Raw genomic sequence first — 14,074 nt, 5'->3', positions numbered from 1 at the left:
ACATGAACTATATTTTTTCAATATTATCTAGTTTTCTCATATCCATTTTATATCCGCATGCATTTACGCTTATATATCCGTATGTATATCCATATATGTATCCGATTTTTAGCGGATATGAATATGAATTTTCTTTATCGAGGTATATTTGTATTCGTATGAGTATCCAAGATGGGTAAGTTGATATGGATATCATAAGTATCATATCCGAGCCGTATCCAGACCGAATGCACCCCTATAAAAAACTATTTAGTTCTTTGAAAGTTCATGGGAATATCAGCAAGTAATGTTCAAAGTTGGGTTTTTTCTGAAAATAATGTTCAAAGTTGGGGGTATGTTGAAAAAATCTTGGGGGTCACACTGTTTGAGGGGGAGTGGAAAATACTTCAAATGTTATGGGGGTTTTGTAGATGACTCAAAAGTTTTGAGGGTTAATAGTCAATTTCAAAACTTTTGGGGGTTATTTCAAAATGTGCCAAACTTTTTGGGGCATCTTCTGAACTTTAACTTTTTTTAAAATATTATATCTCCATAATTTAAAGTTAATAAATCACGTGACAAGCCAACAAAATTACTTAACATGGCTTTGGAAATGTATCTACCGGTAGTGTCTAGTCATCACACTTTTGCTTATCAACCACGACACTCGCGACTAGGACCAATATTTTAAAAAGCCTCAGTCTAGTCCATCTAGACGTACGCCTAGAACTAGGTGGTAACTAGGCCGTCCGCCTAGCACCTAGGCGGTACCTACGCTGCCCAACTAGGTTTTGAAAGCTCCAAGAGGAGCATGATCTGCTTACACAGACTGCATCCTTTAGAACTTGATCGTAATTACCTCTGTTGCAGCCCTCACATCCTCCAACCTGCTCAAAACTCTAACTACGAACTCCTCCTCTACCCCGTCCAACCTTCAACAAAATCTCCTTCGCCACCACTTAAATAGGAGACATTTATTATCAATTATTGTAATTTAAAAATAAAAATTAAGGAAAATTGCTTAAGCGCCGTCTAGATGCCTAGGCTCTAGGCGTTGGGTAACACCTAGGTTCTAGGCTACCTAGCGCTTTCTGTAACCTTGACCAGGAACGATCGTTGATAGGCGTAAGCTTTTACATTACATATTAAACAGAGTAGGTTATCAATAAACTATTAGGTACTTGAATAGATCTTTTTGTTGAGAGGGCAATGTCCATGCATGGTTACAAGAACCTTGGCTATGGTTTGGATCTAGATGTAGTCTGATGTCCTGGAGACTTGTATATCTGTTAAGAAACTTTGGGACAACATAAGAAAGTGATTTCACTTGAAAAACATGTATTTTTTTTAAAAAAAAAATCTTGCAACACATGCACCAGTAGTGATGTTCTACGAAGGTAGAGAATCGGAGGTGACATTGCAGAGATTTATCTTTTGTTCCGTCTATTCAGTAGGGTAATTTGTTGTGCTTCCTGGAATTTCATCTAAAATTTAATGTACCAACATTCAGCACCCAATTGAGACAAAATTTTCTCAATTTCAAAAGATAAGAAGCAAAATTTAAACTCCCTCCCTCCCTGGATGCCATCTGATCTGCAAAACTACCATTCTCTCTCTTGATGTTATCGGATGCTCAAAGTGCAGGGTAGAATAATGGCACCAGCGATGAAATTTTTGCAGATACCCAGATTGCAGGTTAGAATAATGGCATAAGGAAGATGGTATTTTCTGCGTCGGCATAACAATTATTCTATAACAAACATATTTCTACAAAGGTTAAATGGATCAAATAGTCATACGTAAAGAGGTCATTGATTTTTTCAGAGATTTCAACTTTAATTGTCTACTAGTATTCATCCCGTGCTAAGCACGACATCTTTACCCATTATTTTTGTGCACAATCTTAAACATACTTACTAGTATTCATCCCGTGCTAAGCACGACATCTTTACCCATTATTTTTGTGCACAATCTTAAACATACTTGATATGAGCATTGAGAATATTTGATGTCCATTATTTTTGTGCACAATCTTAAACATACTTGATATGAGCATTGAGAATATTTGATGTCTTATATGAAGTCAATGGTAAATGCATTTTTTTGTTCATTTCTATAAGCTAGACTAAGATCAACAAAATACACAAATAGAGAACATTTATACAGTTAATATGAAATCATTTCAAGTCCAAAATGTAAACGCCAGTAATAGTTTGCAAAGTTGAGAGTGGAAAAATAAGAACCTGCAAAAATGGCATGTAAACGCCAGTAATAGTTTGCAAAGTTGAGAGTGGAAAAATAAGAACCTGCAAAAATGGCAAAAAATTCCCAAAACAGGATCATGATACTTCCCCTTTAGAGTGGAAAAATAAGAACCTGCAAAAATGGCAAAAAATTCCCAAAACAGGATCATGATACTTCCCCTTGCTTTACTTCTACATCTCTCTAAATTAGAAAATTGTCCGTCTCTTCTTCACGCTTAATGAACATTCACTTCTTTCAAGATATAAATCTAAACAACAAAAGTTCCCAAAATTATAAATCTTACAGCATATTTTTAAGTTATACAAAATTAAACTGATGCTCTACTTAAAGAAAACCTTTGGGAGATGAGGCATAAAAATCTGCAGGCTTTCCCTTCAAATGATCTGACTTCCGACATGGAGTTCCTAGATCCATCTTCGCTTTATTGGTCTTCTTATAAGTTTTAGCATAGGAATAAGAAGAAATATCAGTCTCTTATGATAAACTTCATTTGGAAAAATAAAATTGAGAAAGGTAAAAATACCATGTTCGCAGAGATTCGAACATTTTGGATGCTTTCCTAATCAGAAATTGTATAATCAGAAATATCGCACCAAAAGGGAGGATTCAATAACGGAGGGAGGATCATTGACGTCTGACGGCGGCGGCGGGGAGAAGAAGTATTAGTCTCTTATGAAAAACTTCATTTGGAAAAATAAATTTGAAGGTAAAATTACCATGTTCGCAGAGATTCGTGCATTTCAGATGCTTTCATCATCAGAAATTGCAGAATCAGAAATATCGCACCAAAAGGGAGGATTAAAATCGGATGGAGGATCAGTGAGCAAAAGCAAAAGAAAACACAGATAATCAAGAAAGTTGAACTGCGGAAGTTGAAATTGATACTAACCTGAATAAGATTTATCTTGAACTATAATGTTGTTGAGGAAATTGATGAAGAAGCAAGTGTTTGAACTCCGTACTGACTTGTAAATATTTCTTCAACTTGTATAAACTGAATTGGAAAGCAGTGTATAAACTGCAAATTTGTGGAAGCAGATCAACTGAAATCTTCTTGTGGAGAGGTTGAGTAATGTGGCTAAGAAGAGTGGCAAAGTGTATCAACGTGTCTGATGATGACCAACATGGCCAACTTGATTGTGGAAGTTTTGAGCTTGGTGGATGGTTGTGGGGAATTGCTCAGCACAATAGATCAAATTTTGAATGTTGCAATTTTGAAAGAACCCAGTTCCACTCTTTCTTACAGTTATTCACTAATCACCATACATCTCAAAAATCTCTGATTGTAACTGCAAGCAGGATGAAGAAAATTCAAATAAAACAACAAAATAAAATAAAACACATAGAATCAAGAAGGATGAAGAAAATACCAGCAATAGCCAAAGAAAACACAGAGAATCAAGAAAGTTGAAATGCGGAAGCTGAAATTGATACTAACCTGAATAAGAATTTTATTGAACTATTTTGCGGTTTAGGAAATTGATGAAGAAGCAAGTGTTTGAACTCCGTAATGACTTGTTGTAAAATTTTCTTCAACTATCTTTAGGCTCAATAGGAAAGCAGTTTATACACTGGGAAATTGTGCAAGCAGATTAACTGAAATATTTTTGTGGAGAATTTGAGCGATGTGGCCAAGAAGAGTCGCAAACTGTAGCAACGTGTCTGATGATGACCAACATGGCCAACTTGATTGTGGAAGTTTCGAGCACACTAGATGGTTGTGGGGAATTGCTCAGCACAATAGACAGTCTGTGCATGTGTCTTGAACTATGTACCTGCATCCACACTATGCTGCAACTACAATTTAAATGTAAGGAAGTTGAGACAATAATAAAACGTGTCTTCTGATTTGCAACCTGTCCAATTCCTTTAGTAAAACTGTTACATCCGTTGATGCATGGCTAAAGACAATTTTGACTATCTTACCTATTCCATATACATATAAAATTGATCAAATCTATTACATTACATTTAACAAAAGTATACATATTAAGTATCAAGATACATCTTATAGTTTTGCGTAATTAAAACTACATAATATGATTAAACATAAGCAACATAAATATGCACACTAAACTTAGGTTGAAAACTCTTCAGAAGTTGTTGTCAAGTCTTCCACCTATTAGTTCTCTTTTCCACCGCTTCGATTGGTTCTCCTTTTCTTATTTCCTACATTATGAATATTGAACTTGAATTATTAAATTAGATTTGAACATATTAGTAACTTTTGTTAAATAATTCTCATAATTTCAAATAGGAAGTCATATATTTTACCTTCTTGCATTGGCAATTTGAGCTGCTCAATATTACCAGACTTTTCTTCCACTTCAATGCTGTTATTTACAACCAAATTGTTGTTTACTGCCTTCTCAATCTTTGGTTTTATCATTACGTTAGTAGTATTTTTCAAAACAGATTTTGAAATAGGAGTAGTCAATGGAGTTGTTGGTGGTCCTTCTTCAGTAAGGCTAATAACGTCAGAATTTTGCTGGGCGAACACATCCTAATTAGAAATAATATTTAAACAATTAGAATTAATATGATAAATGAATTGTCTAACATTCTATGATTTAAGAATTTAAACCTGTGGTGTATTTTCGATGTAGCTTTCTTTATTTCTGTCGTGTAAGTCCTCTATCAGTTTCATAACTGTGAATCCTTCATTACCCTCAATGTAATTGTATTTAGTAAGCTTAATCTGAACTTTAATTTTCTTACCCACAATCCCCTAAATCAATGGTGGGAAAACTTCCTTTCCTTTAATATGTTGATGTGAACATCAGTAGGTCATGAAATGAAACAATACAAACAGAAACTCATAGACTTCAAACAAAATTAGATGATAAAAATAATATAGAGGTTTATGTAATTACCTTCACCAAATTCTTAGCCATTTCATCAGCAGAAACCTTAAACAATTTCTCAGCTTCTCTGTTGAATAATGTTATTGTGGAAACGGCTGAATAATCTTCGACCTCTAGTGTTATCTTATAACTGCAAATAATACAAATACTCATTACATTTCATGATTATTTAACTATTACATAACTTTATATGCGAGTCAATATGATATCAAAATATTACCAGTTTTGTGTCATGACTTGTCTGTTACATTTCTCACACCAGAATGAATTACCAGCTATTAAAGATTTTTTTGAACAATCAAGGCAACCATTGTATCTCCATTTCATATGCTCAATAATACCAATGATAATAACTTCGCAAATGAAATAATATTCCTGTAATGATGGGAAAATAATCTCAGAAAAGTAATGTAAATCAGTGATGATACATACACATAGAAAGTTCCTGTAATGATGGGAAAATAATCTCAGAAAAGTAATGTAAATCAGTGATGATACATACACATAGAAATTATCTTATTATATAATGCAAATTTACATTTGAAGTCCCAGGGTCATTGAAGAAAAGTAAATCATTCAATGTGCCATTTGTTGCTTTTATAAGCTGTGGTTGATCTGCTGAGTAGTTGACCGGGGTAGGAATTATTTGCAGCAATTCTTCACTGTCATTGAGATATCTAGATGATGCTAAATTCACTTTAGAAACCCATATGAGCAATAATATATTAATGACAATTATTCATACCTATAATAATAATGCAATTGTACAACATTACATTTTATGTTTATAGTATAATCTCTTTTACTAAACCACATACCTCTGAGATAAATCCTTTACCTTTGGATCATCAATGTTGATATATATTCTCGACGCGCTGCTAGAAGAAACTGTATTATTTCCTGCTAAATACACGAAAAGAATTAATGTTATACGATAACCAACTATAGAGATGCATAATCAGATCTACAAACATTAACCAAGCTTCAAAATATCCTCTGTCTACTAAGCTTTAAGTCAATCAACCAGTCAAGCCCTTGTTCTAGAATTTTTTGTAGAGGCTTTCATTATCCAAAGCATTCGATCCTCTTATGGTTGGTCATTCATTCTTGAATATTGACTCAAGATAGACTACACAAAATGAGAATGTTGGGCACGAATACTTGTGTCATATGCTCAAATAACATAGAGGAAACCTATCGGAATTGAAGAATATCGAATGTCAATATTCTGTCCAATCATGGTATAAAGTTATTGGAATCATATCATCAATTTTTATTGCAACAACTTAAAGGGGAAGAGTTATATGAAAAAATCGAAGAGAATGTAATTGTCAGTTATGGTCTATTTGATATGGCAAGAAAGGAACTTGAGAAATTTTCAGTTCAAAAATAGGGGCATGATAATTTGTTTGCTGTGAAGATATCAATTTTCTCCAAGATTTATAATGATGATATCCCTGACCATATGAAGGAGAAGCTGTAAAATATGTAATATAATATGTTTTTGATCTGTTGTTTCCAAACGATGTGTTTGGATATTTAGTTTCCATGTTTTATTCGTGGACAGTTGATGTACTCAATTTTCAAATTTTGGTGATGAATAAAATATCTTTTCATTGAACAAAAAAAAATTAACCAAACTAATATCAATTTGAATTTGACTGGATAGCAATGGTTCGTGCTCATTACCTCAAAAATTTGTTACAAATATTCCAGTGATTATCATAACCATATTATTTGGGTCATACTGTTGAGTTTGATCTTCTAAATCCAATGCAATTTTGTTCCATAATGTCACTGTACATTCCTCGCCCCTTTAAGAAAAGTAAAAAATCAGCCATTATATAAAATATTGTTAAATATCCATTATAATTTTAAATGTATAAAACGCTTACAAATCATTAATTATTTTTAGCGATCTTCTAGTTTGTCTTTTCCCTCCAGTAGTAGAATCTTCCAATGGGTATATATCCTTCACAATTCCTACAACATCTATGAAATATGTCTATTATTAATACATGTAATATCAAGTTTATCAAACTTATCAAATAAAAACATCATTATTAAAATTTTGAACGACCTTACCATAAAGATATGTACGTCTTCCTAGAAATTGTCCAAGTTCATTATAATCTTTAGATTGGAATTTTTGTCTCGGGATTACCTCATCATCATCTTGTAGAACCTTAATTTCAGTCTGTCTAAAGAAGCATATAAAGTAATTGTTTTGAGTTGCTCGATAATCACCATACGCAGTTATCACTTTGAACTTAGAAAGAATATGAATCCTCCCTTCTTCTATCATTGGTCTGAACCTAGATATCTCAGTTGCTTTTATGTTTCCTTGAACATCATTATCCTGATAATAATAAATAAAGCAGATTAGTAATTATAAATCTAGAATTTTAAATATAAAATATATAATCACATGTTATATGTATCTGACTTTAATTATAGAAGTCAAATAAAGTAAAGAATATGCAACTTACATTTTCATCTATCAATATTAGTTGTAATCCATATACTTGTTTAGATATCGGATTGATGTTCTCCCACAACCTGGTAACCCTCGCCTTGATTACTTGATCTTTAGTAGTAAGGTCCAAATTTTTTATAGAGGTATAGCTATTTATTGACATTGTCAATGATGATCAACTACAAGATGAAAAGTTAAAAAAACGTAAGTAAAAAGACAGAAGCTATAATACATAATACATTCACAGATGTATAAAATTCATACATTAAATTCATCAAAAAAGTATGTCAATGTCGGTGGAAAAAATTAATAGTTTCATGGTTGATAATAATAAAGTTGTGTAACATAGTGTTGAGATAATACCTGCAGTTAGATTGTTGAAAACCTCTTTGTACACAACATTCTCTGTTACATTGTTATCTATTCCATCTTCATTTTCAATGAGGATTTTAAGTCCCTGTGGTGAAGTAACTCGAGAAATTGCTACATATAATTGGCCATGTGTAAAACATGGTTTTGGAAGATACAATCCAACATGCTTTAAAGTTTGTCCTTGACTTTTATTAATTGTCATTGCAAAACATGTTCTCACTGGTAATTGTCTTCTTTTCATATGAAATTGCCACTTTGAATCAGTATTGGTCATATCTGTCCTGGATATAAAATGCTTTATCCCAATATTACTTCCACTAATTATTCTAGCTTATATTATCCATTTAAGAAGTTGTGTGATAACTAATCTCGTACCATTGCAAAGACCATCTGCCGGGCTAAGATTACGCAAAAGCATGATAGGAGTACCAACTTTAAGTTTAATTTCATGATTTGGCATCCCAGGAAATTTCTGTGAATTTAGAAATTCAGTTGGATATAATATTTCATTGCTTGCAAGATTTGGCGAGGTGGGACAAAGAGAATCAGAACTCAGATATGTAACATACTCCCCTGGAACGATGTCTAGAATTTCATTGTTAATTATGTCAACAACTTCATTCCTTGCTGTTAGTATAGCTCTTTCCTCTAAATACTCTTCATTTGAGTAATTCTGCATCAATCTAGGATATGTAAACGATATAACCGCATCAATCGGATTACCATTCGCATGAATTATAAAATTATCTGGTATCTGAACTAAAAAATCCTGATCATGAAATGCATTTTTCTTACACATGTTATCTCCATTTCCAATATCAAGTACCCACTTACTAAAGTCAGAGGTAGACATTGTAGTACTTTCATTCACTTGTGTTTGCAATCTCATATTCTTAGTAAGTGTTAAAACTTTACAGTCCCTCCATAAATACGAACAACTGATAGAAGCATGTAAGATATCATGTTTAGATCCCTTTGGAATAACCGGAAGTATTTGTCTGAAGTCGCCCCCAAGCACAAATGTCTTTCCACCGAAAGGTTTGTTTACATTTTCAGAACATTCTGCTCCTAATATATCTTTGAATGTTCTATCGACAGCTTCAAAAGCATGTTTGTGGACCATTGGAGCCTCATCCCAGATTATAAGACTTGTCATCTTGATTAATTCAGCTTCAGGACTACCTATTTTGATTCCACAAGTCGAATTATTTTTCAGAATGATGGGAATATTAAATCTAGAATGTGCTGTCCTGCCTTTAGGAAGTAATATTGATGCTATTCCTAATGAAGCAACTGGCAATACAATTTTTCCTTCTGATCGTAATTTAGAAATAATTGATTTCCAAAGATAAGTTTTTCCAGAATTTAGAATAATTGATTTCCAAAGATAAGTTTTTCCAGTTCCTCCATGCCCATATATGAAAAATAATCCTCCCTGTTCTTTATATACAGACCCAAGTATAGTGTCATATATAACTTTTTGATCAGTGTTCATTCCTTGAATAAACTTCTCATTTTCACATCTTAACTCATCCCTGTTAAAATTTAATTCTTCACTAATAATCTTGTGCTTGCATTGCTGCATTATTTGTAGATCTGGTAAAGGCATCCCTTTGAAATTTTTTAAGCTTCTTCCATTTTCAAGCAATAAATACTGAATTTCAGCTAAAGTATAACTTTGAAGTTCCTGTTCTGACATTGTTAAGGTAGGCATGTCAAGAATATTTCTCTGATCTTCCAATATACCTTCAGCCATATACTTCCAGTTATTTTCCCATAATATTTGTGGATTCACAACTTCACAAAACAATAATAATTTGGCAAACAATTGCCTAAATTGTTTTCCAGAAGCAACATAAGAAGCCTCATCCAAAACATATTGCCATTCTTGGTCATCATTTAATAATCGCCAAGCTTGACATGCTTCTTTGAATGTTGGATAAACTATTCCATCTTTAGTTTTAATGTCATCAAAGGATGTAGGTCCTTTTACAACATTAAGAAGCAACCTAAGATAAAACCTCTCACCTGAAGTTGGATGAGAATAAAAAACCCTGCCAATACTACGACCTTTTTCCCTGATTTTCCATCGTTTCTCATCAGCTAACCAAACAAAATGTGAAGGAAATTCTGAGTATGTGAGTGTTTTACTTTCATCATACAACTTGTTTGCTTCCATCCAGCTAATAAATTTTGATTTCTTTGCATGAATATTATCAATAATTTCATTAAGATCATCTGAGTCTTTGAAAATCATTGACTGTTGATCAGGAAGGTGAAATGGGAGCCTCTCCACAGCAGGAACTCTATAATGTATATCAAATCCGTAGATTCTCCAAATTGCTTCTGGTGCTGAGATGTATCGACAATCTAAATAATATTGTATCTCATCTGTCTTTTCATGGTTATTTGAACCGCTTGAACTTGATTTATGTGATCGTAGAGATATGGAAGCATGATCAGGCCCCTTAGTTATATACTTAAAGAGATATTTTATTGACCTACCTCGGTTACACCATTCGACATTAATGTGCGATTGATATTTAACAATAAGATTCCGATTATAAGGTACGACATAAGCATTGTCCAACTTTGTACCATTTTTATCTACCCATCTATTATTATCATTCCTTCGTCGGTATACAGCAAAACCTGACTCATCAATTACAGTCTCATTGACATACTTCTTTGGAAAGTGTTTTGAGCAATTTCCCTTTCTCATACATGGGGAGCTTGTATTAAATATGCCACAGGGACCATGCATCATATATTGCCCAACCGCCGCATATCCTACTGGATCAGTTTCTCTATCCGGAATCTCAGCACTGATTATCTTATTAATATCATTCGAATCTGGATATTTGCTATTAGGATGCAACCATAGCAAGATATGTGCATGTGACAATCCTCTTTTCTGAAATTCAACAGTGTATACGGCTGCTGTTTGTTGGAAATTTGTAGTAAAAAGACAATGAAAGAAAAATTGACTTGTATTCCTCTCAAAATCGATTACAATTTGGATTCCGATTACAAAAGAGAGGAGAATGAATTTGATTCTCCCCTTTATTTAATTCTGGGTTCTTCACGGTGGCGATGAGATGCCTCCCTCGAATGCTCGCGTCGAGTTTGCTTCTCGTTGACGATCCGAACGTCTTGATTCACTGGAACGATGTCTTCTCCTCACGATTTGACGCTGTGGAGAACTTGCGTAGCAAGTTTTGAAATAACTCTTGACGAGTTGATAACTCTGAACGAGTTTTAGAAGAACTCGTAGAGTAAGTTTTGAACTCTGATCGAGTTGATAACTCTGACGAGTTTTAGAAGAACTTGCAGAGCAAGTTTTGAACTCTGATCGAGTTGATAACTCTGAACGAGTTTGAACTCTTGAAAAAGAGTTGATTTGAACCGAAAGTTCGGTTAATAAGCCAAGGAAGAAGCTCCTGTTGCTGGTCTCCAAAACTCCTTGTTGCTGCAGAATCAAGCCAAACACTAATAAGACAAATGTCATGACTGGAAATATAACTTCATATATACACACACACATGTGTATATTTATATTAATATGTAGTTATTAAATAAAATATGCATTTACTTATCAGGTTTGGTATGTTTTATCTTATATAACAGTCTGCTATACTTTATAACCTTCCTCAACTTGTTTATTCTCGTATTTCATATGTAGTTATTAAATAAAATATGCATTTACTTATCAGGTTTGGTATGTTTTATCTTATATAACAGTCTGCTATACTTTATAACCTTCCTCAACTTGTTTATTCTCGTATTTCATATGTAGTTAATGGTTAATAGTAAATGTTTATTTTGTTTGTTATTAATCGTATTGTTGCACATCTGGAGCATAAATAATTTTAAGCTTCCATTTTTTCATTCTATGTGCATAAACTTGTATAATATGATTTAGTGATAGTGGATTTCACTAATCAATTTATCTTGATTCTCTCAATAAAATGTACTATATTCCATTGCAAATATGAATTGACTCTCTTTGTACTACAAATGGATTTGCTTATAGTCAGGTTTGAGAATTTTTTTTACCATAATAAACTGTATGTTAAAATTAATTGAATTTTTTATTTTGAAAGTTAATGCTATCAAAAGTTTTAAATTAGAAAGTTGATGTATCATAAGTTATATAAGTTATATTTAGCAATAGGAAATTCCTTTGACAAATCAATTAGCATTTTTAACTGATGTACTATGTAATATAGTATATTTGTTTTGTATTTAGTTATCATATTTATTAAGTTTTCAAATTTGTTATTTATATCAATTGTTTTGCACTTAGATGCTTTTGTAATGTTTTATATTGATTCATAAATCTGAGTTCTGTTTAAAAATTGGACACAATTTATTCTTCAACTCTGTGCTTTTGATTGTCATTCATCCACTTTTATATTATTTCATTTTCTACTTTATTTATCTTTACCTATTTTTATATTTGTATTTATAATCTAAATATACATATATATACATACCAGCAATGTTATTCCCAAAATATTGACCAGCTTGCAAGTCTTCCATCAATAGATCAAACTTTATTTTAAAAACCCTTGCAACTATATCTAGTCTTTCATCTGGTCTTTGCACACATATGTATATTTATATTAATATGTAGTTATTAAATAAAAAATGCATTTACTTATCAGGTTTGGTATGTTATATCTTATATAACAGTCTGCTATACTTTATAACCTTACTCAACTTGTTTATTCTCATATTTCATATGCAGTTAATAGTAAATGTTTATTTTGTTTTTTATTAATCGTATTGTTGCACATCTGGAGCATAAATAATTTTAAGCTTCCATTTTTTCATTCTATGTGAATCAACTTGTATAATATGATTTGCTTGATAGTGGATTTCAATAATCAATTTATCTTGATTCTCTCAATAAAATGTACTATATTCCATTGCAAATATGAATTGACTCTCTTTGTACTTCAGATGGATTTGCTTATAGTCAGGTTTGAGAATTTGTTTTTAGTCCTTAATAAACTGTATGTTAAAATTAATTGAAATTTTTTTATTTGAAAGTTAATGTATCAAAAGTTTTAAATTAGAAAGTTGATGTATCATAAGTTATATAAGTTATATTTAGCAATAGGAATTTCCTTTGACAAATCAATTACTTTTGACTCATAAATCTGAATTTTGTGACTAAATTGGACACAATTTATTCTTCAACACTCTTATTTTGATTGTCATTCATCCACTTTTATATTGTTTCATTTTCTACTTTATTTATCTTTACCTATTTTTATATTTGTATTTATAAGCTAAATATACATATATATACATACCAGCAATGCTATTCCCAAAATATTGACCAGCTTGCAGGTCTTCCATCAATAGATCAAGCTTTATTTTAAAAACCCTTGCAACTATATCTGGTCTTTCATCTGGTCTTTGCCCCCCTATCTCGTCCAATGCATATTTAATCTCTTGCCATTTTGGATTTGAAGTAATTGTGATGAACAAATCCGGATTTCCTAAAACACGACACAAAGCAATTGCATCTTGATAATTTTGAGTCATATATCGATTACCTCCAGTAAACGATGAAGGTAAGATAATTCTCTTCCCAACTTGTGCTCCATCTGTATCACCTCTGAATATTGCATCTTTAATGCCACAATATAGCTCCGCTCTAAGTTTTGTTTGATTTAGTCTGACCCAAAGCAATCTATCTTCTTCAATACATGTAAACATATCTACAATGTAAGTCTGAAATAGTTTGCCTGAAAGAATCAATGTATGGCCTTCGTCACACCTTTGTTGGATCTTAAATGCAGCATATTCCATCATTGTTACATCTTTTCTCTTCTTGTTTGAATTTTCGGACTCTCCTTCCATAAATGCAGCATATTCCATCATTGTTACATCTTTTCTCTTCTTGTTTGAATTTTCGGACTCTCCTTCCAATGGAACGCCAAGTCGAAATCCATCTTCACCATACGGGAATAGTAAAGGATATTGCATGGCCATAAGACTTGGGTGAAGATCACTAATTCTAGACAACCCCATTTTACGGTCATAAACAATAATATCCCGCACTGCTATTGTTTCATCAATGTTTCCCACAATTAAACCAGCTATC

At 32.4% G+C, this 14,074-nt stretch overlaps 1 protein-coding gene across 1 annotated transcript in view; it reads right to left on the bottom strand.

Annotated features, from left to right (window-relative positions):
• LOC109831471 overlaps positions 7,750-14,074 on the bottom strand; it is a 17,296-nt gene continuing 10,971 nt past the window's right edge. Inside the window, exons 6-10 of the mRNA XM_020398794.1 lie at positions 13,278-14,069; positions 12,453-12,551; positions 8,332-10,896; positions 7,948-8,067; positions 7,750-7,763 (exon numbers count right to left, since the gene is read on the bottom strand). Coding sequence (XP_020254383.1) covers positions 7,750-7,763; positions 7,948-8,067; positions 8,332-10,896; positions 12,453-12,551; positions 13,278-14,069 — 3,590 coding nt within the window. The remainder of the gene's footprint in view (positions 7,764-7,947; positions 8,068-8,331; positions 10,897-12,452; positions 12,552-13,277; positions 14,070-14,074) is intronic.

Source organism: Asparagus officinalis, chromosome 1, assembly GCF_001876935.1.
Source record: "Asparagus officinalis chromosome 1, Aspof.V1, whole genome shotgun sequence".
Lineage (NCBI taxonomy): Eukaryota > Viridiplantae > Streptophyta > Magnoliopsida > Asparagales > Asparagaceae > Asparagus > Asparagus officinalis.
The sequence above is the reverse complement of the archived record's forward strand: the minus strand, read 5'-3'. Positions and strand labels throughout refer to the sequence as shown.